The following is a 24,961-nucleotide window of genomic DNA, read 5'->3' as shown; positions in this document are numbered from 1 at the left end:
TTGACTGCTAAGCACCCTTTGAAACTTGCAGACCTTGTCTTCGTTGGCTTCTCTTTCGTTAGCCAAGAGGGGGCATGGGAACGCCGTGTTCTTGAGGTTTTTCACCTTCCCTCTGACCTCCCTTCTGTCTCTGTCCTGAGCACCGCCCTCTGCCTGTCCCTTCCACTTGAGGACATCTCCCTGGAAAAGAGAGACCATCTAGGTAGGGTCTCCCCCGCCCCCTGCCCACTCCACAGCAACTGCTCCTCCTGCTCCCGGACACCTCCTCACGGGCTTCCCCCGGGCCCTCAGACTCCACCTGGCCAGAACCGAGCAGGTGGTCTTTCTCCAGAGAAGCCGACTCTTCCTTCTCCGTTGTGTGTCTGGTTAACAGCACCACCATCCACCCAGTGCCTGACCCAGGAGCCCCGGAGCCAGCCTGAGAGGAGGGCATCACCGCGATGGGGCGCAGCAGGCCTTGGGATTAGACCTGTTTGAAACCTGGCTCCGCCACCATGCTGTATGACCTTGGGCAAATCGCTCGGCCTCCAAGCCTCAGTTCCTTCATTCATCAAATGAGAGTAACGGGAGAATCGTGACTTGGGGTCGTGAGGATGGAGGGGAGTCACGTGCAGCAGGGCTTGCTGGGCTCTCGGCCAAGGCGGCTCTGTCCAACAGTAGTAGTTGTTGATGATGTTTTCTGGACTCCTTGGTCATTTTCTCTCCCTGCCAGTCACCAGAAGTCCTGTCCATGCGACTTCATAAACTGCTCAAGCCAACCCAGCATCCCCCCCTTCCCCACCACTCCTTTAAGCCTCCCAGTAGAGTTTCAAACATAGTCCTGAGAAGGAAAGCTTCCAGCGTCCTCTCCCTCTGGCCCCTCTGCCCACCCCAACCCCACAAGAAGAATCTAGGCTCTGGCGATACCTTCCAACAGTTTGCTTTCCCGTTCCCCGCCCTGACACTTGCTGGTCCTGTCCAGAAAGTGCTCTGCTCCCCTTCTCCAGGACGCTGCCATTCCCCCTTCATTCCTCGGTCGGTCGGAGGCGTGCCAGGAAGGCCCAGGCTGGGTCAGGAGCACCCCGGTGGGTTCCCAGAGCAGCCGGGGCTTCCTTCCCTTGTAGCACTCTCACTGTCGCTCTGAAGGAAACATTCTGTCTGCATGTCTGTCTCCCCCCAGCAGACTAGTGTCAGCAGTGCAGAAGCCGTATCTCATTCACAGCCGAATAATCCCCAGCACCTAACCCAGTACCTCGCAGGGTCGGTGATCCGCAGGTTATTGTCAGGCTGAATTGGGAAACACAGGGAGTTCCGAAGAGCAAACCTAGTTTATTGTCCCAATGTTGTCACCTACTAGCCACATAACCTTGGGCCAGTTCCTTATTTTTCTTTGAGTTTCCTCATCTGTAAATCAAGGATAACAGCACAGTGAGGGCTGTTGTGGGGATTCTATAAGAGTCAACGTACGGAAAGTGCCAGACTCCTGGGACAGAGCAGCAGATGCGTCCTCTCTCCTTCCCTCAGTCCCACATCGTATGTGGCTCCACGTTGCTCCCTCTCCCATCAGTGGTGTTCAGACTTTTTTGTTTAGTAGTTGCACTCCTTCCCGCAAATGAAACCTCAGTCTGTTAATAAATCAAAGGAAAGCTGTTCTGGTGAAGGAGAGGAGAGAGCGAAGGGCCCTCCAGGACCTCAGGCACCCCCACGGCCTCAGAGCGCTGCAAAACACAGCTGGAAATGCTGCTCCCGGCTGAGCTGCGTCCGCACCTTAGCCTCGCTGTGCCGAGGCCCAGCTGTGATGCTTGGGGAAAGAGACTCGATATGAACCCTCTCAGCTCTCCTCATAGCAACCCTGTGAGACGTAGCTGCTTTTGGTCCTCCCTCATTTACAGATGGGAAAGTAAAGTGCAGAGAGAAAAAGTGATTTGTCCACGGTCCCACAGCTAGTCAGTCATGGAACCCGTGCTCAAGAAAGACTGAGACTAAATGCATGTCTGCTGGGGCCAGGGGCCGCTCGACGTTGCCTCTGAGGCTCTGACAAGCCTCCTTTCCTTCTCCCTGGTCTCCCTTTCCAGCCTCTCCTCCACTCTCAGATCAACTGGGAATCTGTGAAACACTGGAAGTCCTCCAGCCCCCGGGCACCACCCCCACTTCCTTCCTGTGGGCCTGTGATGTCTGTCTCCCTCTAAAGCCTCACTGGCCCCCTGGTGCCTTGAGGTGGGAGGTGGGCTGGGGGACTTTGATTTGAACTGTCCTAATCTGGGTCTTGGAACCTCTGAGCCCCCTGTCCTCACCTGGGCCCAGGGGCTGCTTTTGTATCTTGCTGTGAGGCCCAGGATGGCCGTTCCGCAGGCGCCACTGGGCACAGTTCAGGACGGGCCTTCCTGCTGGAGCGCCGCCCTCTCTGGTCGGCCCTACGCACAGCGGCAGGAGGAGCACACGTGTTCCCAGGCGCCCTGAGCAGTCTTGTCGGCTGCGGCAATCTCAGGACCCCCACATCTTCCTTGTAAGGCGCCCCTGATCCCACAGCCTTGCCCTCCAACCACCCGCAGAACTGGAGGAGGCCTGTGTCTTCCTCACACACGTTTCCCCCCTTGGGTCTCACAATAGAATCAATGTCCCCATTTTGCACGTGAGTGAATCGCCTGAGCTCTCACACACTCAGCCCCAGGAGGCAAGCTCTGGTGGGCTGGGTTCCTCCCACTTGGAATCCCAGCCTCCCTCAGCCTCAGGACGACGGGGGCTCTGCCCAAACAAGTTGCAGAGGCCCAGCCTCCAGCCTCCGTCGTTGCAGCTGTCCCCCCACCCCGGGACGTGTGCCTTCTAAATGCACCTCACCCTCCCTCTGCAGGGCGGGTGAGCGGGCCCACGTCCCAAGGCCCTGCCTCCAGAAGCTTGGGGGCAGAGCCGGGCACTAGGCTGCTGTGTCAGGTGTCACGTCGTGCCTGGCAGCTGACAGGCCCATGCTCAAACTGCCTCTTGTTTTGGCAGGAAAAGGAGAAGGCCCAGTTGGCAGCAGAAGCCCTGAAGCAGGCAAATCGCAGTGTTTCTGGAAGCCGGGAGCTGAGGCCTGCCAGGGAGCGGCTCTTGGAATGGCCCGACCAGGAGCTGGATCGGGTCAACAGCTTCCTGAGCAGCCGCCTGCAGGAGATCAAGAACACGGTCAAGGACTCCATCCGTGCCAGCTTCAGCGTGTGTGAGCTCAGCGTGGACGGCAGCGGCTTCTCCCCGGAGGGGGCTGCTGAGAGCGAGCCCCAGGGCCTGCCCCCCTCAAACCTCCATGGCTCCTCAGAGCAACGGCCTGACATCAACCTTGACCTGTCCCCTTTGACTCTGGGTTCCCCCCAGAACCACACGTTACAAGCTCCAGGCGAGCCAGCCCCGCCGTGGGCAGACATGAGAGGCCCCCACCCACCATGGACAGAGGTGCGGGGTCCCCCTCCTGGTATCCTTCCAGAGAACGGGCTGGTGAGGAGGCTCAACACTGTGCCCAACCTGTCCCGGGTGATCTGGGTCAAGACGCCCAAGCCGGGCCACCCGAGTTCCGAGGACCTGGGCCCAAAGGAGGTCCCCAGTTGCAAGCAGGAGCTCCCTGAGCCCGTGGCCTCAGGTGGGAAGCCGCGGAAGGGCAAGAGACAGGGCGGTCAGGCCAAGAAGAGCGAGGCAAGCCCAGTCCCCCGGCCCCTGGCCAGCCTAGAGGCGCCCAGCGCCAAGGGCCAGAGCCCCAGCCTCAAGCAGCCGGGCAAGGCCTCAGAGCCTCCCAAAGCGGGCAACTGTGCTGAGGCCGGAGAGGGGAGCCGGGGGAGCCGGCCAGGACCAGGCTGGCCTGGCAGCCCCAGAGCCGAGAAGGAGAAGGGCAGCTCCTGGCGAAACTGGCAAGGCGAGGCCAAGGCACGGCCTCTGGAGCAGGAGCCCGTGCAGCCCCCGGGCCCAGCCAGGCCGCAGAGCTTGCCGCAGGGCAAGGGCCGCAGCCGCCGGAGCCGCAACAAGCAGGAGAAGTCGGCCTCCTCCTTGGGTGAGTGCACCTGGAACCGAGCGGCTGACCCCCATCCCGGCCAGGCCACGGGGTGGAGGGCAGACCTCGCGTGTGGGCAGCACTGCCCTGAGAGCATGGCCCAGAGGCCTGGCCGTGAGCGCTGAGCCCTCCTGGCTGTGTCTTCCTAGACGATGTGTTCCTGCCCAAGGACGTGGATGGGGCGGAGATGGATGAGACTGACCGGGAAGTGGAGTACTTCAAGAGGTAGGTGCCAGTGCCACCCTCCTGGGCCTGCCCATACCCGAGCCCCTTCCGGCCTTCCTAGTAGCAGGAAACAGTGCAGAGGTTTGAGCAGTCAGGGTCCTCTCCCACCCAGCTGAGGAGGCGGCCAGGCCCCTCTAGCTCTGTTGTGTTGTTCGTTCCCTGGCACTTCCTCGGCCCGTGCCTCAGCTGAGAAGGGGAGAGAGGACCCAAGAAGGCACAGTCCACTTAAGATGTTGCTAGAGGCCACAGCCTGGAGGGGCAGAGAGGGGAATCCGGAAGAGGGATTCCAGGCCATGCTGGGGATGGGGCGGGCCAGGGAAGCCTGCCCAGAGAGGTGGTAACCACGCAGAAACCTGACGAATAGGAATGAGTCGGCCAAGGAAGATGGGAAAGGGCATCCCTGACAGTGGGGACAGCCTGTCCAAAGGTTTGAGGGGGGAAGGAAACATGCCCTTCGAGGGGATGGAAGCCAGTCCAGCGTAGACCGAGAGTCCCATACGAGGCGCCAGCAGGCAGGAGCTTGTATCCCAAGACAGTCCCTGTTGCCTTCGTGTGCTCTCCCCTCAGCTCATGGGCCTACCCAGGAAGCCCCCCAGCCAGCAAAGCTCCCGTGCCTGCTCGACCCCAGCATCTGGGAGCCAGAGGGGTGGTGCAGAATCGACCCAGTTTCTTCAGGGGTCTAGAAGAGGGGTCCAGCCGGGAGGGGAGGCCACCTCTGCTCATGCTCCTCTCTGGTCTTCCAAACCCAACAGGTTCTGTTTGGATTCTGCAAAGCAGACTCGTCAGAAAGTTGCTGTGAACTGGACCAACTTCAGCCTCAAGAAAAGCACCCCTAGCACAGCCCAGTGAGGTACGGCAGGCCCGAGGGGCCCGCCACCCCTCCCCACGCTCCGCCACCTTCTGGACTCGCTGCCGCATCGCTTCACGCTCCGGGGCAGAGGCTGGACTCGGGCTCGCAGCCCCGGCCCCTCCACCCGCACCTGCACAGCGACAGCCTCACCAGCCCCGGTCTCCGAAGGTCCAGGTCCCACCTTCTCCCGGGGCCACTCACCCCGGGCCTGTGCTCTCCCGTGCCCCCTCCCTGGCCCAGGCCCTCCTGTGAGCCCCTGCTGCCTGACTTGTGAGGAGGCTCTTCCTGCACCGCCCTCCCCAGGGCCGTCACCGGCAGGGCGCTGCTTCCGCAAGTGCGCAGGTAGCCAGGCGGCCTGCGCCCACCCCTTGACGCTTTCAGGCCCTGGGGTTAAACCCCACTTGCCAGGCCTGGCTCCCAGGTGGAGGCGACGGGGCACTTCCCAGCTGGCACTTGCAGAAAGGGGGAGCCGGGAGGGGGCCAAAGAGCTAGACCCCAGCCTTGAAGGTCGTGTAGGCTTGGAGGAGTGAGTGGGCCCTCCTCAAACAGTATGAGTTCCATGAGGAACAGGATAGCCAGGCTGAGACCTGGAAGAAAAGACCTAGACCTGGCCCCCAGCAGGGCTCAGGCTGCCCCTCCCAGCCACCGGCACGAAGTGTCACAGTGTCAAGTGACATTCTGGACTGGGAACAGAAGACCGGAGAAGGTCTGCGAAGCATAGCAGGCAGACAGCCTCTGGGCCACGCAGCTGTGCAGTCCCATACCCGGCCCTGAGCGCCTTCCCTGGGGTGAGGCCTTGCCTGGCAGCCACACAGCTGCCCTCAGGCGGCGGGAGGCTGGGGCAGGTGGGCTGGGCTTGGGGACACAGCCCCCTCCCTAGCATTTCTCTGCCTGTCCTCCACCCATTTCCAGACCAGGGCGGCAGCCCCTCTTTGGGCTAAGGCAGCAGACCTGCTGGACTGTCATCCCAGCCGCTGAGTCTCATCCCCATTTGGGTCAGGACCCCTGCCCTTGACAGCTGGGCTCTGCTCCCCAGGGGAATCCCAGACCTGAGGCCAGGGAGATTTGGGGGGCCGTGGTCCCTGTGACTGAGCTCCGCCTCGTGCTGCCCAGAGTCCACACTCTCGTCGTTAGTCCTCCTCTGTTCCAAGACCCTTCGCCAGCCCGAGATGTCCCCACTCTCAGGTGCTGCTTCCAGGGCCAAGGTGCCCTCCCACCTCTTTTCCACCCCTCAGGGACTCCAGAAACTGTATCCATTGTTCCCTCTGAGACAAAGAGTGTCACATCCCTTCCCCCAAGCCCAGTTCTACTTCCTCCAGGAAAGTTCACCAGCCAGCCTCTCCCGTTCCCTCCTCTTGTCCCTTTCCCACCGTGGTTGATCTCTTTTCCAAGACAGGAGATGCCTCTTGCCTAATAAATCCTCCCCTTGGAGCCCTCTCCACCCTCCTGAGAGCATTCAGAAAGCAGTGCTGGCCCAGAATCAGGTCCCGGCCCGGGCCTGGGTGCCTGGGACTCGAGGCGGGGGTCTGGGCACAGAGCTGTCCCCCGCCCCACTCCCTGTTAATAGGGGCGTGGATGCCACAGGCTGGGGACTTTTTGGTCTGGCCTGGGTGGTGGATCTGCTGCAGCAGGGGATCCCAGGCTCCTCGAGGGTGGTTCTGCATCCCGAGACTAGGGTGATGCTCCCCGTGTTGACAGAAGCTCAACGCTGGGACCTGTCCTCCACAGAGTCCTAATCTTCACCTAATGCTGGAGGTGATCCAGGGAGTAAAAACAGCAACCCCAGGAGCAAAAAAAAGTCCTCGGGGGGCCTGGGGTGCAGTAGGCCATGGCTCACCGTGTGGTCATGCGCATTGTTCTTTCTCAGCCCTGCCAGGTGGAGCTCCTTCAGGGTGCCCCGAGACCCCGACTGCCAGCTGACGGTCCACGGTTTCTCCCTCCACGTGCCCCACCCACCTGCCCGAGGGCCTGCCCACTCCCCACCTTCCCGGACCAACCAAAAGCTGAACGGATGCTGTGCCCGTGCTGGGGGCCCACAGACCTCAGCAGAGCCACTTCCTGGTGCTACGCAGCCTTCACACTCAGCCCGAGGCCTGGGCTGGCCCGTGGACCAGGGGGCCGATGGTACTGCTGGCCCAACACTGCTCTCTCTGTGTTTGGTTTTGTTTTGTTTTTGTTTTTTTCCAATTCTTTACTTTTGATACTGTGAAGATCTTTCATGTGAAAGATAAAGCAACATTTGGACACAGAGTTGTGGCTGGTGTGTTTGGTGATGTGCTGATCTGGGTGGGGAGTGAGGTGAGGGGTTTTTCTCCAAAGCATGGGCTCTGGCCCTATTGTGATTGACCTCCTCTTGTCAACAAGTTGGCATAATTTCCTCCTAATCCTCATAGCAACCCTAAGTGGAACTGTTATTCCATTTTACAGATGAGGAAACTAAAGCTAAGACAGGAAATCCTTAGTGACTCAGCTGTGCTCAGTCTGACTGATGAGGGTGAGAGCACAGACCTAAATGACCCCAGCATCAGGGCCTTTTTCTTCAGTAAGGAGGACTCTGGGAACTTGGAGCAGCCCTTTTGCCACTCTGTGCCTCAGTTTCCTCCTCTGCAAGATGAATGAGTTAGAGGGATATATGGATATGAAAAGGTGTCTGAGGAAATACTTTAGAGCCCTTTGTGGGCTGCGTGCCTGTAGCCTGAATGAATGTAGTCAGGCAGTTGGGGGTGAACTGAATTTTCCTAAATTGAATTTGACTTTCTGATGGGGATGGAGCATGCCACCCAAGTACATTACAGTGAAGAGGGTAATGTACTCGTCTGAAGCTAGGCAAGACTCCCTCACCTTACCCCTGCCCCTACTTCAGTCGATCTGGTTTGTAAATTCAGGTTTTAATATAATGGGGTTTGCTAAAAATGCCTCACACATACTTGTGTCCAAATCCCTGCCCCCCAATGTCATTTTCTCTACTAAAACCAACTCTTAACTTGAGCTAAGAGTGGAGCCCCCTGTCTGGGGGCAGTGGCCACTCAGTGGGTATGACCCTTTATAGTGCTGCGAGCAGATCAGAAGCCATTCCCTCCTTCCCCCCACCCCAAGTCGAACCCCACCTGGTGCCACCACAACTCCTGGCAGCGAGCGCCAGCTTCCTCTTGGAAAGAAGTGAAATGGAGCATTGGCCATGGCTCACAAGTCCCGGTCCCAGGGTTTTCCCAATCCCCGAGAAAGGGGGGTGGGGCCTCTCTGGGAAAATCCTATTTTTTTGTTTTGTTTTGTAGGCGGCACTGGGAACTGAACCCAGGACCTCCCATGTGGAAAGCAGGCGCTCAACCGCTTGAGCCACATCTGACCTATTTTTTAGTTCTCTCACCTTCAACTCTTGTACTAGGCTACTGTCCTCCAGTCTTATTGGCTTGGCAGTTTGAAATTCTGCTGCATCACTCTTAAAGTTGCAGGTCTGACCAAGCCGCTCCTTCACCTACTGAGGAAGACCTCTGCAGAGGCCCCTTCATGCCCGGGGCCCCGCCTCACTCGCTCCAGCCATGCTGGACAACCTTGGCTCCCCAGTTCCGCCAGGAACCCTCAGGTTTCCTGACTTGTACTCACGTTATTCCCCTCTTCCCAGACTACCTTTCCCTCAGTGATCATTCCAAAATTGAGAATTTGTGTGTTCTACCCTATTTCTCCTTAACCTCAAGATCTGTCTGTCTCTATTTCTGGCTCCTCAACTGTGAGCACACAAGCCGGGTTGCTGTCTATTCATCTTTTATCTACTCCAACTCTGGGCACAATGCCCAGCATACAATCCACTTTTTTTTCTCTTGGTAGTTACCACGGATTGAACCCGGGACCTCGTGCATGCAAAGCAGGTGCTCAACCACTGAGCTACACCCATTCCCCAAGGGGCAATTCACTTTTCCAGCCTTCCCTCTGGCTGCCTCCACCTCACTCCAGCTGCAGGATCTCTTGATTCCTCGGGGAATCCGTGTACTTGCACATCGCCAGGCTTTCACTCCTCCGGAAGCCTCTCCCTTCCTTTCCTCCGCTCCCTGGTTGGGGTTCCTACCCGTTCCTCAAAGCCCAGATGCAGCGTTTCTGGTCCCCCAAGCCGTTAGTTACTCGGAGCTTTATTATCAATAACACCGGCAACAATAATCCTTACTACACATGGACAACCTCGCAGTTAAAAATCACTGCCTCCAGCATTTTATTTAACCCTCACTGCTCCGAACAGAGTATTGCCTCTTAACAAATGAAGACACTAGTCAGAAAGGCAAGGCGTATTGTCATTTATTCCGCCAGCCTCACCCTTCCCCGGGCTGCCCAGCAGTGGAGCAGACACGGCGGGTGTCCGAGCACCCAAGCCACGAGAGGGCGCAGTGTCCACCGGCGGGGGCGTGCCTGAGGCCGTCACGCTCTGGGCGCCAGGCCCGCTGCCCTCGGCTCGGGACCCGCGGTCTTCTCTCAGGGAGCCCTCCTCTTCCACAGGGCTGGGCGGGAGCCTTGAGCGCATGCTCCAAATTCTCCAGTGTCCCACAATGCTTTGCAGGCCGCTTTCTCCTTCAGTTTCAGCCACAGCGACAGAGCCAGTCAAAAAGTTTGTCCCTCCGCGCGATCCGGCACTGGGAGACCGTTGCTAGGCGCCGACGTCCGCTTCTTCACATCTGATTGGATCTTACGCGGAGGCGAGCGGGGGTGGGGGCGGAATGGAAGGGGGTGGTTCTCGCGTCGCGCATGCGTGTAGCAAAGGATGGAGGACTCGGAACCCGAGCGAAAGGTGAGAGCGAGGCTGGGGTCCGTGCGGACGGGGTACGGCAGTGAAGGCGAGGGGTCCGGGCCTGACTCCTGTGCATCTTTAGCGGGCTCGCACAGACGAGGCGACTACCGGAGCAAGTCGCTCCGAAGCGGAAGATGAGGACGACGAGGACTACGTACCCTATGTGCCGTTGCGGCAGCGCCGGCAACTGCTGGTGAGGGGCCCGGAGGAGAAATGGAGCGCGACCCCGAATTCGCCCCGGCAAGGAGCACAGCCCTTGATCCTGGGGAAGGGGGGCAGTCGCGGTTGGAGGCGTGGGGTGTCAGTACACGGGAGCGGTGGCCCCAAGGCAAACGAGGGACTGGCGACCTGATCCCGAGGGGTAGGGCAGCTCCGCGCCTCGAGGCACGGGATCCTCGCCCCAAACCCAGGATCCTGGCGCAGACCCCCACGACCCGATCCCCCACTCTGCCTTGGGCTTGACTCTGAGAGGCGCTGGGGGAAATCTCAGCTCCAGAAGCTGCTGCAGCGACGGCGTAAGGGGGCTACGGAAGACGAGCAGCAGGATAGCGGCAGCGAGCCTCGGGGAGATGAGGATGACATCCCACTGGGCCCTCAGTCCAACGTCAGCCTCCTGGATCAGCACCAGCACCTCAAAGAGAAGGCCGAAGGTGGACTGTGCCACAGGGACTGAAGGGGATTGAGAGGGGTTTGGGGAACAGGGGACAGGACGGGGACCTAGGGGAGACTCCATTTGGGACTGGCACTGATGCCTTGGCATCATCTTTTCTCAGCCCGCAAGGAGTCTGCCAAGGAGAGGCAGCTAAAGGAGGAAGAGAAGATTCTGGAGAGTGTGGCTGAGGGCCGAGGTAAGGTGGCAGCCAGTGTAGTGAGAAGGTGGACAGAGCTTCCTCTCCCCACCCCAAGCATGTTAGGTCTCAAGGGGCCTGGCCTCCAGGAAGCAGGAGCCAGTCTGAACCCTGTCTCTCTGTTCAGCCTTGATGTCCGTGAAGGAGATGGCCAAGGGAATCACCTATGATGACCCCATCAAAACCAGGTGTGTCTTTCTAGTCTGTGCAGTCACTTTCAGGATGGTGTGTGATGTGGCTGAGACTTAGGGTGGGGACACCCTAAGACCATCTGTGCCCAGGCAGGGCTTCTCTTGACCCCTATCATCCCCCCACAGCTGGACGCCCCCCCGTTATGTGCTGACCATGTCTGAAGAGCGGCACGAACGTGTCCGGAAGAAGTACCACATCCTGGTGGAGGGGGATGGTATCCCACCACCCATCAAAAGCTTCAAGGAAATGAAATTCCCTGCAGGTACCTGGGACCTGGGAGAGACACCACACTTTTTTTAGGTACTGGGGCTGGGGGCTGAACCAGGACCTCGTATGTAGGAAGCCGGCATTCAACCACTGAGCCACATTGGCTCCCCTGAGTTGGGTCTTTTGTTTGTTTGCTTGTTATTCATTTCCTTGTTCTTAAGGAGGCACCAGAAACCAAACCCAGGACCTCCCATGTGGGAAGCAGTCGCTCAGTCAGTTGAGTCACATCCATACCCCAGAGTCACCACACTTTTACAATCCGTCTCTGAGATTGGGTTTCAACCCTCACCGAGCTCAGCATATATATGTATATAGCCTTGGACCCAGCCGGTAAAGATGGAGGGAATTGAGGAAAGATGTTTTCTTAAGCTTCTATTTCACTTTCCCTTGTACAGGTTCATTATCGTCTCTCATTAGGGTAGCTTCAGTGGGAAAGTGAAATCCCACTGAAGTAACACTGGACTTAAACAGACCTGGGTGTGAGTCCTGGTTCTACCTAGCCCAGGGGCCTTGGCCAAGTTTCTCTCTCTCTCTTTCATCGTTTATAACTCGGGGAGGATGGTGCCAGTTTTATAGGCTTTGAGGGGCCTAACAATATACCTGTGAAATGAAGGTAAAAAAAAAAAAACAAAACAGGAAAACCTGCGAGACACACGGAGTGATACTGGCGTGGTTTTCCCCAGCTATCCTCAGAGGCCTGAAGAAAAAAGGCATCCACCACCCAACGCCCATCCAGATCCAGGGCATCCCTACCATGTGAGTGTGGCCGTGGGGACCCTGAGACGGGTGCTGCGGGGGAGGGACAGTCATGCCGCGCCCATCTGCGCCGAGCCTGCCCCTCAGGCCTGCCCTCTTGCGTCAGTCTGTCCGGCCGTGACATGATAGGCATCGCCTTCACTGGGTCGGGCAAGACACTGGTGTTCACCTTGCCCGTCATCATGTTCTGCCTGGAGCAAGAGAAGAGGCTGCCCTTCTCCAAACGCGAGGGGCCGTACGGACTCATCATCTGCCCCTCGGTAAGACAAGCCAGCCCGGTGGGCGGGGGGCAGAGGCCGGGCTGCCCTCTGGTGCCAGCCTTTGTCCCATCGCCTGCAGCGGGAGCTGGCCCGGCAGACGCATGGCATCCTGGAGTATTACTGCCGCCTGCTGCAGGAGGACAGCTCGCCGCTGCTGCGCTGCGCCCTCTGCATCGGGGGCATGTCTGTCAAGGAGCAGATGGAGACCATCCGACAGTGAGTGCAGGCACCCCCGGCCCCTGGGCTCCCCCAAAGCCTCTCGGGGATGATGGCGACCACTTCCCTTCAGCTCTTCCGCCAGTGCTCCCTGAGGCTCTCCGGGCACAGTCCGCGTGGCTGAGGGAAGGAGGAGGTGTGCGTCATGAGGTGCCCCGAAAGCCCAACAGATGGAGCAGGCCACCCTGCCTGAGGGGTCTGGGAAGCAGAGTCATCAGAAAAGCTATTTCAGTTTGCTAAAGGCTGCTGGGAGCCACATATCAGATATGGGTTGGCTTTTACAATGGGAATTTATTAGGTTAAAAACTTACAGTTCTGAGGTCATGCAAGTGTCCAAATCAAGTTACCATCAAGAGTCGCAGCTCTGCGTGACGAGGCACATGGCAGGGCATAATGGTGGCTCTGCCAGTCTGCCTCAGTTTCTCCCCAAGCTCAGCTGTGCGTGATCCTGCATGTGGCTTGCCCCTCCCCCCTCTCTGGACCTTCTCACTCAGCCTCTCAGGGACCTCTTACCTGCCTCTGTGCTCCACTGATTCCAGCCTCAGGGACCTCTCTTAGCCTCTTGGGGTCTCTGTGTCTCTGCAGCTTTTTCTGTCAGCTGCTTTTAGTCCTCCATGTATAAAGAACTCCAGTAAGAGGGTTAAGACCCACCCTGGGCCACGCAGTTTAATCAGAGGCCCTTAGAGCAGTCATTTAATCAAGAGTCTCCACCTGCGATAGGCTTACAGTGCACAGGAATGGATTAGCTCTAAGGACACCCTTTTTTCTGGGATCCACAAAAAGCTTCAAGCTGTCCCAGAGGCTGTCACAGGAAAGAGGATTTGAATTTTGCAGAGGAGTAGCCAGTGCAGCAGGTCCAGCCAGAACAGAGGCACAGAGGTGGAGGGGCCTGGTGTACCCAGGGAGGCCAAGGTCGTTTGGTGTGGCCAGAACCAAGGAGGCCAAGGCACTGGGGCAGGGGCCAGACCCCGGCGGCCGTGCGCCCCTTCCCCCAGAGCTGTTCCCCGGTGCCCCCAGGCTCAGGGAGACGATGCATCCCATGTAACAGGGCCCAGGAAAGGGGTAGTGGAAACACAGACCCAAGCCCAGCTGGACACTCAGGACAGACTTCCCAGGGACGGGGAGGGGGTGAGAGGAAGAGCGGTCCAGGAGAGGACGGCGGCTGGGGCACCTTCGGGGGAGCCATGCACAGGGCGGGGGGTAGGAGGGGGGGGCGAGGGGACGGCCAGGTCAGTGACCAGGGGGCAGGCCCGGGCCAGAGGCCCGGCCACCGGGCAGGGCGGGCACGTGGCTCCAGGACTCCGGGGTCCCTCCTCGCCCGCAGTGGCGTGCACATGATGGTGGCCACCCCGGGCGCCTCATGGACCTGCTGCAGAAGAAGATGGTCAGCCTGGACATCTGCCGCTACCTGGCCCTGGACGAGGCCGACCGCATGATCGACATGGGCTTTGAGGGCGACATCCGCACCATCTTTTCTTATTTCAAGGTGCCTGGCCCCCGCCCGTGCCGCCCTCGCCCCCCACCCACACACGCCCACAGGGCCCTGATCCCCTGCACGGCCCTACCCACTGCTCCCGCTTCAGGGGGCCGCGGCCCAGCTCCCCAGCCCGGCCTCCCTGCGGGGCCCCCCCACCCCCGCACCCTCGCCCAGCACCCCCCGTGCTCCCCCAGGGCCAGCGGCAGACCCTCCTCTTCAGCGCCACCATGCCCAAGAAGATTCAGAACTTTGCCAAGAGCGCCCTGGTCAAGCCCGTCACCATCAACGTGGGGCGTGCCGGGGCCGCCAGCCTGGACGTCATCCAGGTGGGCAGGTGTTCCTGGAGGTCCGAGTCTCAGCCGTGAGAGCGGGAGCCGGGGGGCTCCCCGAGGCTGGTGGGAGCTGGCGGGCTCCGGGACACTGGGGTTTCCCTCAGGGTGCTGCGTAGGAAACACGGGTCAAGTTCCCAGCCTTTGGCGGCTTCCGTTCACCTCCCGGCCCGTGGTCCGGTCCACGTGGAAGGGTCACGGCAGGTGAGCCTGACCTGAGGGCCAGCTAACCTGGTCCCTGCTGGCGGCAGGAGGTGGAGTACGTGAAGGAGGAGGCCAAGATGGTGTACCTGCTGGAGTGCCTGCAGAAGACGCCCCCGCCCGTGAGTGCCGAGGGCCCCAGGGGAGGCGAGGACGGCAGGTGTGTGCGGGGCACAGTCGCCACCAGCCGTGGGGTCAGCCCTCGTGACCGGAGCTGCCCTTCCCACCCAGGTGCTCATCTTCGCAGAGAAGAAGGCAGACGTGGACGCCATCCACGAGTACCTGCTTCTCAAGGGGGTCGAAGCCGTGGCCATCCATGGGGGCAAAGGTCAGGGGGTGCAGGGCAGGCGGGGCACGGCCCCCGCTGCCACAGCAGCCCCTACCTCACCCCCTACCCAGCCAGCCAGCCTGTTGCTGCTCCCCAAATGCCCACTGCCACTCTGACAGTCCCGCCTGCCCTTGCCCAGACCAAGAGGAACGGACAAAGGCCATCGAGGCGTTCCGCGAGGGCAAGAAGGATGTCCTCGTAGCCACCGACGTGGCCTCCAAGGGCCTGGACTTCCCTGCCATCCAGCACGTCATCAACTACGACATGCCCGAGGAGATTGAGAACTACGGTGCGGAGCTGGGGGGTGTGCTCGGCAGGGAAAGCCAGGCAGGGGGGCTCAGCAGGGGAGGCCAGGCTGGGGGGCTCGGCAGGGGAGGCCAGGCTGGGGGGCTGGGCAGGGGGAGGCCAGGCTGGGGGGCTCGGCAGGGGAGGCCAGGCTGGGGGCCTCGGCAGGGGAGGCCAGGCTGGGGGGCTCGGCAGGGGGAGGCCAGGCTGGGGGGCTCGGCAGGGGGAGGCCAGGCTGGGGGGCTCGGCAGGGGGAGGCCAGGCTGGGGGGCTGGGCAGGGGGAGGCCAGGCTGGGGGGCTGGGCAGGGGGAGGCCAGGCTGGGGGGCTGGGCAGGGGGAGGCCAGGCTGGGGGACTGGGCAGGGGGAGGCCAGGCGGGGGGCTGGGCAGGGGAGGCCAGGCTGGGGGGCTGGGCAGGGGAGGCCAGGCTGGGGGGCTGGGCAGGGGAGGCCAGGCTGGGGGCTGGGCAGGGGAGGCCAGGCTGGGGGCTGGGCAGAGGGAGGCCAGGCTGGGGGGCTCGGCAGGGGGAGGCCAGGCTGGGGGCTGGGCAGGGGGATGCCAGGCTGGGGGGCTGGGCAGGGGGATGCCAGGCTGGGGGGCTGGGCAGGGGGATGCCAGGCTGGGGGGGCTGGGCAGGGGGGAGGCCAGGCTGGGGGCTGGGCAGGGGGAGGCCAGGCTGGGGGGGCTCGGCAGGGGGAGGCCTGGCTGGGGGGCTCGGCAGGGGAGGCCAGGCTGGGGGGCTGGGCAGGGGGGCCAGGCTGGGGGCTGGGCAGGGGGATGCCAGGCTGGGGGCTCAGCACGGGGAGGGCAAGGCGGGGGGCTCGGCAGGGGAGGCCAGGCTGGGCCCGGCCCCCGCAGTGGCCAGAGGCTCTGCTCGCTCTCCGCAGTGCACCGCATCGGCCGCACTGGGCGCTCGGGGAACACAGGGATCGCCACCACCTTCATCAACAAGGCCTGCGGTGAGTCTGATGCCAGGGCCACCCTGGCCCCTGGGCCCTCCGTGCCGCTCAGGGCCTGATGACACCTGCCCCCCCGCAGACGAGTCGGTGCTGATGGACCTCAAAGCCCTGCTGCTGGAGGCCAAGCAGAAGGTGCCGCCCGTGCTGCAAGTGCTGCACTGCGCCGACGAGTCCATGCTGAACATCGGAGGTGACGCAGGGCAGCAGGCGCGGGCCGGCGGGCCGGGGGCGGCGGGAGCTCGGCGGGCACGGGTCCAAGCCGGGCCCCCATGTCCGTGCCAACCCCACGTCTGCCCCCAGGAGAACGCGGCTGCGCCTTCTGCGGGGGCCTGGGCCACCGGATCACCGACTGCCCCAAACTCGAGGCCATGCAGACCAAGCAGGTCAGCAACATCGGCCGCAAGGACTACCTGGCCCACAGCTCCATGGACTTCTGAGCGGCCGTCTCCTCTCCACCCGCGCCCCTCCGAGAGACCTCGGGCCCGGGGGCTCCCGCCTCCCCCTCTCTTCCCCCCTACCCCCAGCACACACACCAGCCCCTGGACGAGAAGCCAGCATCCTCGGCCCAGCTGGCCTGGGCTGGGCCGGGCCGGGCCTGGCTGCCTGCTCCCTCCAGCCCCAGAACTACTATTTTTGTTCGCCTTTCCCCCAGCTGCCAGTAAAGCACGAGCTGCTGTATCTCAGCTCCAGCCCAGCCTTGCTGGTTTTTCTTCATCTGCCCCAGGGCCTTGGACCTCCCAGGCAAGGCCTCAACATCTCCCACCACACCGTGGACACCAGCATCCCAGGGTCCCCGTCCCTGACATGCCCCGCCCAGCGCAGGCCCCAAGGGGTCTCTGAGCTGCCTGGATCTATAACTTCAGGGGGGCGCTGCCCTGATGGGCCAAGGGAAACGGCGGAGCTGGCTGCCCTGGCATAGCCCTTGGCCCCGCCCTGGCCTCCTTCCTGTCGGTCTTGGGGCTCCTGGGGCCCCTTGGGAGGCCTCTTGCTGCCTCCAGCCTTGCCTACGCGTCCACCTGCTCACCTGCCCGGACCCCTTTAGGAAATCCTCAGCTCCACTCACCCGGGAGGCAGCCAGTGCCACGGGGCTCCATCCAGTCCATAAGCTCCCGAGAACCCCACACCTTGCCAGGCGAGGGCCTGCCTAGGAAACTCCCAGGTAACCAGGAGAGAGAGACGCAGATACAAGAAACCCTGCAGCAGTCGCGAGGCTGCTGGCAAACGACGCGGGGCTCGGGCGACCAGAGCAGCAAAGCTGCAGCCACCCCAGCACCACCCAGTTCCTCCAGCCAGGCTCTCTGCAGAAGGTGACGGCTGATTCCAGCGGGGCAGCAATTGCTCAAGTCACGTTTGTCACTTGGTGTGTGGCCTTGGGCAAGTTACTTAATTCTTTGGAGCCTCAATTTCTTCCTCCTCGGAGTGGTGAGGAGAATACAGAGGACTGGGTATCTGAGGCTACGAGAGCCAGGGGCCCAGAAGGCCTGAGAGAAGACTTCCTGGCCCAGAGAAGCTGTGTGGCCCACTCATGACCGCAAACGGTAACCCACAGCCTAGGAACACATTTTCCCCCAGAGGGGCCGTCGACTGAATGGCCCGCGCTCTCACCAGACTCCAGAGCCCCAGCCCTGGCCCCCAGCAAGGCAAGGCAGAGCAGTCCGCCCCTGGCAGGAAGCCAGGCTCGAAAAGAGCATGTGACCTCTCCAGGGGGCGCGCTGGAGGTGCCGCCCCCGCTCACGTGGCCCGGGCTGTTGAGGGGTGTGGATGCCCATGTGGACGGGGTACGCGTTGCGAGGTGTGCACTGCCGGCTTGAGCGCTCAGGCAGGTGAAGTGGTCAGGGAAGGCTTCCCGGAGGAAGAACCCACTGCCTCCCGCGGCTCAGTGGTAAGGGTCTCCGGGAGGGGCTGGCGTGGGGGAAATGAAGCCAGAGGGGAGGTGGAGGCACAGGACTGAGGCTGGGCTCAGAAGCCTGCACTGGGCTCAAGGGCAGTAAGAAGGCTCAGGACGGGGGTGGCCGCGGGTGGTCTTAGCGCTAGAGAGAGAGCTGGGGCGGCCCAGGGGGGCTGTGCTGCACAGCGGGGGGGCACAGGGCGATGCAGGGCAGGCCCTGGGGCCGGAGAGGAGCAAGAGTGATAAAACTACTTGAGAGAGAAGGGGAGGCTGAGTAGTGCAGTCTCAGGCAGGCCCGAGGGTCCAGACCAAGACTCCCAGCTGGAAGAACAAGGAAAGTGCCAGTGTGACCGGCACCCTCCTGGAGTGGGGGCAGGGCCGTGAGACCGCCAGGCGGCCCGGGGTGCTCAGCCGCGGGTGGGGGCGAGCCGGGCCCGTGACTCAGGGAAGCCAGCCTGCGGTCAGGCGCTCACACCCAAATGACCCGGGGGCAGGCGGGGGTCGTTCACCTGCGGCAGCCTGGGGGGGACCCTGGGGCCACCCAGAGCCCCAAGAGAGAAACACAGGATGCCCCGGAACCCCTCTCCCTGCTCCTTCCTGAAGATGGGGCCCCCTCCCCCCCCCCCAACGGCCTGGTAGAGCCTCTGGACGGAGGGAGGGGGAAGTGGCCAGAAGGGGAAGTTTGAGGAGTTCCCCTCCGGCCTGTCACCCCTCTCCCCAGACCTTTGGAGCGGCGGCCCTGCGGCCCGGCCGCGGCCATGGAGCCTCTGGAGACCCCCGTCAAGGACGGCATCCTCTACCAGCAGCACGTCAAGTTCGGCAAGGTGGGGACCCCCTGGCCACCCCGGGCGGCCGCCAAATGGGGACAGAGGAAGCAGCTTCCTACCCCAGCCCCAGGCATCCCGCCCAGACCCGGCAGATTTGGGTGTGGGGAGGTTCCAACCCAGGTGTGGGAGCATGGAACTGAGAGGGTCAAGGCCGAACGGGCCTTTGGAAGACCCTGCCTCCTGGGCGGATGGGAGGGGGCCAAGGGCCAGCCCCGCCCGGCAGGCCAGGGCCTGGGGACTACCCCTTCCAGCGGCCACCCCAGCCCGTGCACCCAGGCACCGAGGCCCCCCACAGAGGGTCAGGGCCGAGCCAGGACAGGCCTCGCCTGGCCCTTGGCCTGGCCCCACCCCGCAGAAGAGAGCCCGGCTCCCAGCCCCGAGGTGGGGGGGAGGCAGGTGGGGACTTACCCCACAGCCGGCAGCGCGGCTGCAGCTGCTTCCCGGGCAGATAACCCGGCTGTTTCCTTTGCTCTAAGCGCTTTGCATATTTCCTTCCTTGCCATCATGAGGCTGAGGTCTCCCTCCCCACGCCACCCTGTCAGCCCTAGAGGCCAGCGAGGGAGGGGGTTGTGGGGGAACCAGCGTAATTTCCAGCAGTCACGGGGGGCTGCTCTGTGAACTAGAAACTTCATGAACACCACCCAGAAGAACCCTCCCCCCTAGTCTCTGTAAGCGATGAGACATGGGTGCTCACGGCAGCCACGATTAGGGAAAATGGCGGGCAGGGGTTGGGGATTTGAACCCAGGGCTGACGGAGCTCCCCCCACCACCACCGAGCAGAGTCTTCCTCTGGGGGCCCTGAGGGGCTGGGGGAGGCAGGGGCCAGCCGGAGGGTCTCCTGAGCCGCTGGGCCTTGCACTGGCCGGCAGGGAGAACCTGCCACCTGAGGGTCCTCGTCCCCGTCCCCCCCCCACAGAAGTCGTGGCGGAAGGTATGGGCGCTGCTGTACGCGGGAGGCCCGTCAGGCGTGGCCCGGCTGGAGAGCTGGGACGTCCGGGATGGCGGCCAGGGACCAGCGGGTGACAGGACGGCGGGGCCTTCCCGGCGCGGGGAGCGGCGGGTCATCCGTCTGGCCGACTGTGTGTCGGTGCTCCCGGCCGATGGCGAGAGCTGCCCCCGGGACACGGGCGCCTTCCTGATCACCACCACCGAGCGCAGCCACCTGCTTGCCGCACAGCACCGCCAGGCCTGGATAGGCCCCATCTGCCAGCTGGCCTTTCCGGTGAGCCTGTGCTCCAGGGGCAGCCCTCATCCCACACCCTTCGCGCCCGCGCTCACCCACATCCCATCGCTCAGCTTCAGCCAGGCACCTCCGGGGCTGAAAAAGAGCCCAGAAACCCATAAAAAGACTCTCAGGGCGGACGCACGCCAGAAGGGAAACGAGATGCTACGGTGGGATCAGGGGTCCGTGGGGGAATGTCAGGCCAGGTGGTCAAAGAAGGCGTCCACAGGAGTGGGCAGCGAAAGACATACACGAGCCCACCAGGCGAAGGCCAGAGGAAAGTGTGCCTGAGGCCAGGGAGAGCAGCATGGACCAAGGCCCTGAGGCAGCAAAAAGCCGGGGCTGTTGGAAGGGGCAGAAAGGCCAGTGGAGCTAGAGGGTCAGGAGTGGAAGGAGCTGAGCTTGGGGCGTTTGGTGGGAGCCAGATGAAAGCACCCTGGCCATGGTGCAGGGTTTGGGATTTTATTCTGAGACAAAGAGGCCTTTAGAAGGTCCAAGCCAGGAGGTGACAGTTTTAAAGACTCCCTGGGCTGCAAGGGACCAAAAGGAAATTTAAGCCAGGCGGTTTCTCAAAAAGTTTAAAACACTGCGTTACCATATGACCCAGCGATTCCACTCCTGGGTGCACCCCAAGAGAAATGGAAACCAGTGTCTACCCAAAACTTGGACACAACTGTTCATATAGCTCTGTTCACAATAGCCAAAAGGTGGAACCAAATGTCCATCGGCAGATGATTGAATAAATAGACGCAGTCGATGCACACTGGGCTACTAATAAGCCGTAAATAAGCGTAATGAACCTGGAAACTATTGTGCTAAGAAGCCAGACACAAAATATTACATGATTCCACGTCAATGAAAAATCCAGAAGAAGCAAATGCATAGAGACAGAAAGCAAGTTAGAGGTTACCAGGGGTCACGGGGGGAGAGAATGGGGAGTGACTGCTAAGTGGGTATAGGGTTTCCGTTGTGCGTGGGTAAGAAAGTTCTGGAACTAGAAGTGGTGATGGCTACACAACATTGTGAATGTGCTTAATGGCACTGGATTATACACGTTCCAATGGTCAAAATGGTACATTTTTATGTTACGTGTATTTTACTGCAATTTGAAGAAAAAAAAAAAAAGGAAAGGAGCAGGAGACGGGGCCAGTACAAGCTGCTGCACTGAGCCCTGGCGGTGCTGCCAGGGGTTGGTCATGGTGCAGGTGCTGAGGGAAGAGCCCTGGGACTTGCAGGTGTGGCAAGGCGGGTGGGAGCTGCGGGTGGGGCCGGCTCACGGGGCAGCGGCCGGAGCCCTTGGTCGGACACCGGGGCCCTGCCCTGCGCTGGAGGAAGACGCCCGGGCAGGAGTGAGGGGGCGAGCAGCAGAGCTCACGGGCCAGTCTGCCCGCTCCCCAGCGCTGCCCCCGGCTGTCTGTCGGGGGGGACACACGCACCAGGCCCTGTCCCATCCAGGCAGGAGGGCCATGGGCCACCGTCCCCTGTGCCCGGCCCTCCACAGCCCTCAGATGCCCCATGGGGGTCCACATGGGGCACGCAGTGTGGGGGGCGGGTCCCTGGAGGCCCCCGCCCGTTGCGGAGTCCAACCTGAGTGCTGGCTCCAGGGGAGGGGTGGGGAAGAGGCGCGGGGCGGCCGCTGACCTCCCGCCTCCGGCCCCTTCTCCCCAGGGCACCGGGGAGCCTGCGGGGCCAGGAGAGGACGAGTCTCCTGCGAGGGGCCCGGTGCCCATGGAGGAAAACTCCATCTACTCCTCCTGGCATGACGGTGAGTGTGGGCGGCGCGGGCGCAGCCTCGGCCCCAGCGTGCACAGGACCGGGACCCCCGAGGGTTCGACGGCAGGGCGGGGGGCCGCGCCCGCGTCCTCACGGCCGCCCCCCCGCAGCGGGCGAGTTTCCCGTGGTGGTGCAGAGGACCGAGGCGGCCGCCCGCTGCCAGCTGAAGGGCCCGTACGTGCTGGCGCTGGGCCCGGACGCCGTCCAGCTGCGCGAGCCCTCGGGCCCCCAGACCCTCTACGTCTGGCCCTACCGCTTCCTGCGCAAGTTCGGCTCCGACAAGGTGAGGCGCGCGGGGCGCGGGGCCGGGAGGCGGGGACGGGGCCGGGGGCTCCCCGCCGGCACTGACGCCTCCGCGGGGCCTGCCCAGGGCGTGTTCTCCTTCGAGGCCGGCCGCCGCTGCGACTCGGGAGAGGGCCTCTTCGCCTTCAGCAGCCCCCGCGCCCCCGACCTCTGCCGGGCCGTGGCCTCGGCCATCGCCCGCCAGCGGCCCGCGCCCCCGGAGCCGGCCCGGCCCTGCCCCCTGCCCCGGGCCACCTCGCTGCCCTCGCTCGACCCCCCCGGCGAGCTGCGGGAGGGCCCGGCGGCCGGCAGGAGGGCCGTGGCGGCGGCGGCCGAGCCCGGGCCGCAGAGCCTGCCGCCGCTGCTGGGCGGCGAGGAGCCGGCCTCGGCGCTCTACGCCTCCGTGTCCAAGCGGGCCAGCGGGCCCCCCGCCGCGGCCGAGCACCTCTACGAGAACCTGTGCGTGCTGGACGGGGCCGCCCGGCCCCACCGCGAGGCCCCCGACGACGGCAGCCCCATCTACCACAACAGCGACGAGCTGGCCTGGGCCGGCCCGGGCCCCGACAGCAGCCTAGAGGCCCAGTACCGGCGGCTGCTGGAGCTGGAGCTGGCGGAGGCCGGCGACGAGGCGGGGGGCGCGGGGCGCCCCAGCGGGCACACGGGCTTCAAGGCCAAGCTGGTGACACTGCTGGGCCGCGAGCGCCGGAAGGGCCCGGCGGCGCCCTGCGACCGGCCCTGAACCCCTGCGCGGGGTGGCAGCGGGACAGGGACACGGGCGCCGCCCCTGCCGGGACAGGAGGACGGGCCGGTGGACGAGCGAGCAGCAGGCACCGGGCACACGCCCCGGGCCCACCCCCCACCCTGCCCCCACCTCACGTGTACAGTGTACAGAGCTTTGCTCAGAGGAATAAAGCCGTCCAGCCCCAGCCCGGACACCTGCTTCTTCTCTGTCCACCTCGTGGCTCACAGTTCATGTCTCCTTGTTGCTTCAGCTCCCGCGGTGGCCACTCATGGCAAACGAACCCTCACTCGTGTGCCGGGTGCTGGCTTGTAGGGACACGGATGATCTGGGCTGGCATCCCAGTTGCGCAGACAGAAGGGGGATGCTGGAACCGGTGCAGCAGAAGGATATGCACGTTTGGGTGGAGGGAGAAAGGAGGCTGGGCCTCTGAGCTGAGTGGGAGGGGCAGGCAGGGTGCTCTGGGGGGCCGAGGGCACGGAGGGCCGGGCTGGGGGGTGGGGCAGACGTGGTGGCCACGGCCGGAGGGCCAGAGCGCCCCCGTGCCCTGCAGTGAGTCGGAGCTGCTCCTTGGGGGAAAGGGGTGGTTTTATAGGGGGCAGAGGAGCAGTTGGGAGGGAGCTGAACTGGACACCAAGAGGCTGGAGCTGGGGGAGGAGGCAGCGAGCCAGCGTGGAGGGAGAGGTGGGAAGGGATGTCAAAGCCGTGCCCTCCCAAAGCATTTGCTCTCTCTCGGTGTGACTCAAAGAATGCAGACCCCCTGCGGGAGACCTCCGGCCTCAGTTTTCTCCGCAGTAAAGGACGGGAGTCCATTCACTGGGTTTTCACCGAATGCCTGCTCCAGGCCGGGCACCGGGGAACGCGGCACATTCCCGACAGCCTCTGTGCCCCGAGGAGCTGGTATCCCGGGGAGCTAGGCCACCTCCTGAAGACTTCAGGGCCTGCTTTCCTCCTCTTTCCAAGGGCCACCCCTGGCGTCAGCCCAGGGAACCGTGTGCTCAGGATCGTGCTTCCAAGGACCCAAACCCTAGATCCCCTGGCCCCACGCCCCCTTAGCTGCCCACACCCTCGGCACAGCCTGCAGCTGCTCACCCGCGTCCACACACCATCTTCTCGATCTGATTTCCAGCTCTCCGCTCTGACCGCCATCTCCTGGCCTTCCAGCTCACCTCCTCTAGCACAGCCACCCCTTGTTCTTCCGCAGCCACATTGACCCGCGGTGACCCTATGCTCACGGCTGCAAGGCCCCAGTCCCTGTGGCATCCTCGTCCAGCGTAGCTATCACCATCCCCTTGCTCGCCTCTGTTTGGCAAAGGCCTCCGCCTCGTGGGAACCCAGCTCTCCTCCACGCCCGCCCCCTCGCAGCTGCCCACTGCATCACTAGCGCTAACTGCACTTCTTTAGAAAGGAGACGAGACGGGCTCTCCAGCCACCCAGAGGTCCCGTTCGAGAAGGGGTGTCCTTCCACTCCCCAACGTCTTCATCCCTGCTCCTCTCCGTCCCCATGCTCTCACCTCACAGACATCGCTGGGGAGAAAGCAGCAGAAGCGGCCCCCTCACCTTCCCCCAGCCCCTCGCACCTACACATGTCCCAGCATCAACACCTGTCTGCTCCTTGACCCCAGAGAAGTGTCCACCCCCCAACCCCACCAAGGCCGGGCCTCCCAGCCTGGGCTCTGGTCCCAACCCCTCTCACTCCCTCAAGGCTCAGCCCCTCTCCCTGCGCAATCGGTTCATTCTCCCGTCATCAGCTCCATCGGCACCGTCCTGTCACCATTTCCAGCCACACACACACGCTCTGTAATTTCATGTCTTTAAAAGAAAGCTTCTCTTGACCTTGCATTCCCCCTTCAGCCTCCTCCCACTTTTGTTGTTCCTCTTCAGGGCGAAACTCCTCAAAAGAATTGATTGCTTTCATTTCCACTTTCTCACCTCCCATTCTCCCCACAAGCACTTCCAGCCACCCCTCAGTCCCCACGACTCCATTACCTGGCTCCGACCGGGGTCCCCAACTTCCTTACTTCCCCAAACAAAAAAATGACCTCGATGCCCTTTGCAACAACTGACTTTTCAGCTGCATCTGACCTCGCTTCTTAAAACTCCATCTTCCCGTGGTTTTCCTGCTACCCAGCTACTCCTTCCCAGCCTCTTTTTCAAATATTGTATGTGTGTGTGTTTACAATAAAAACATTTGATATATCTATAACATTATGATATATATACATAACATAAAACTTGCCATTTTAGCCATTTTCACGAGTACAATTCA

At 62.4% G+C, this 24,961-nt stretch overlaps 3 protein-coding genes across 16 annotated transcripts in view; all 3 read left to right on the top strand.

The window, feature by feature from the left end:
* Window positions 1-7,319, top strand: part of FAM193B (family with sequence similarity 193 member B) — a 32,300-nt gene extending 24,981 nt beyond the window's left edge. For 13 of the 14 annotated variants that reach the window (XM_058283031.2, XM_058283046.2, XM_058283026.2 and 10 more), the window contains 4 exons: window positions 2,971-3,994; window positions 4,144-4,219; window positions 4,972-5,069; window positions 6,937-7,319. In XM_058283031.2, coding sequence (XP_058139014.1) covers window positions 2,971-3,994; window positions 4,144-4,219; window positions 4,972-5,068 — 1,197 coding nt within the window. In that variant the 3' untranslated portion in view covers window position 5,069; window positions 6,937-7,319. Of the gene's footprint in view, window positions 1-2,970; window positions 3,995-4,143; window positions 4,220-4,971; window positions 5,858-6,936 lie in introns of all 14 variants that reach the window. The other variant, XR_011647170.1, reaches the window with a different exon arrangement.
* A 2,432-nt stretch (window positions 7,320-9,751) lies between these two features.
* Window positions 9,752-16,644, top strand: DDX41 (DEAD-box helicase 41). Its single transcript, XM_004456533.5, is given in 18 exon segments — window positions 9,752-9,843; window positions 9,926-10,036; window positions 10,334-10,493; window positions 10,617-10,691; window positions 10,819-10,879; window positions 11,009-11,145; window positions 11,834-11,906; window positions 12,013-12,166; window positions 12,246-12,382; window positions 13,707-13,726; window positions 13,729-13,868; window positions 14,054-14,185; window positions 14,440-14,511; window positions 14,621-14,717; window positions 14,857-15,006; window positions 15,890-15,961; window positions 16,041-16,151; window positions 16,262-16,644. Coding segments are annotated over 18 exon segments (1,866 nt in total). The 5' UTR covers window positions 9,752-9,816; the 3' UTR covers window positions 16,399-16,644.
* A 1,069-nt stretch (window positions 16,645-17,713) lies between these two features.
* Window positions 17,714-22,879, top strand: DOK3 (docking protein 3). The gene is made up of 6 exons (XM_004484989.5): window positions 17,714-17,843; window positions 18,571-18,673; window positions 19,593-19,898; window positions 21,567-21,663; window positions 21,782-21,954; window positions 22,042-22,879. Exons 2-6 carry the CDS (start codon window positions 18,608-18,610, stop codon window positions 22,690-22,692), a joined length of 1,293 nt encoding a protein of 430 aa, XP_004485046.3. The 5' UTR covers window positions 17,714-17,843; window positions 18,571-18,607; the 3' UTR covers window positions 22,693-22,879.
* The last annotated feature ends 2,082 nt before the right edge of the window (window positions 22,880-24,961 follow it).

The sequence above is a fragment of the Dasypus novemcinctus genome, chromosome 2 (assembly GCF_030445035.2).
Source record: "Dasypus novemcinctus isolate mDasNov1 chromosome 2, mDasNov1.1.hap2, whole genome shotgun sequence".
Taxonomy (NCBI): domain Eukaryota; kingdom Metazoa; phylum Chordata; class Mammalia; order Cingulata; family Dasypodidae; genus Dasypus; species Dasypus novemcinctus.
The sequence above is the reverse complement of the archived record's forward strand: the minus strand, read 5'-3'. Positions and strand labels throughout refer to the sequence as shown.

Bases quoted from the DNA above. Each gene is read 5' to 3' on its own strand.
- DOK3 (XM_004484989.5), top strand. From the start codon at position 18,608: ATGGAGCCTCTGGAGACCCCCGTCAAGGACGGCATCCTCTACCAGCAG. The intron at 18,674-19,592 runs GTGGGGACCCCC...CCCCCCCCACAG, and splicing joins AGCACGTCAAGTTCGGCAAG to AAGTCGTGGCGGAAGGTATG. The intron at 21,955-22,041 runs GTGAGGCGCGCG...GGGCCTGCCCAG, and splicing joins GCAAGTTCGGCTCCGACAAG to GGCGTGTTCTCCTTCGAGGC.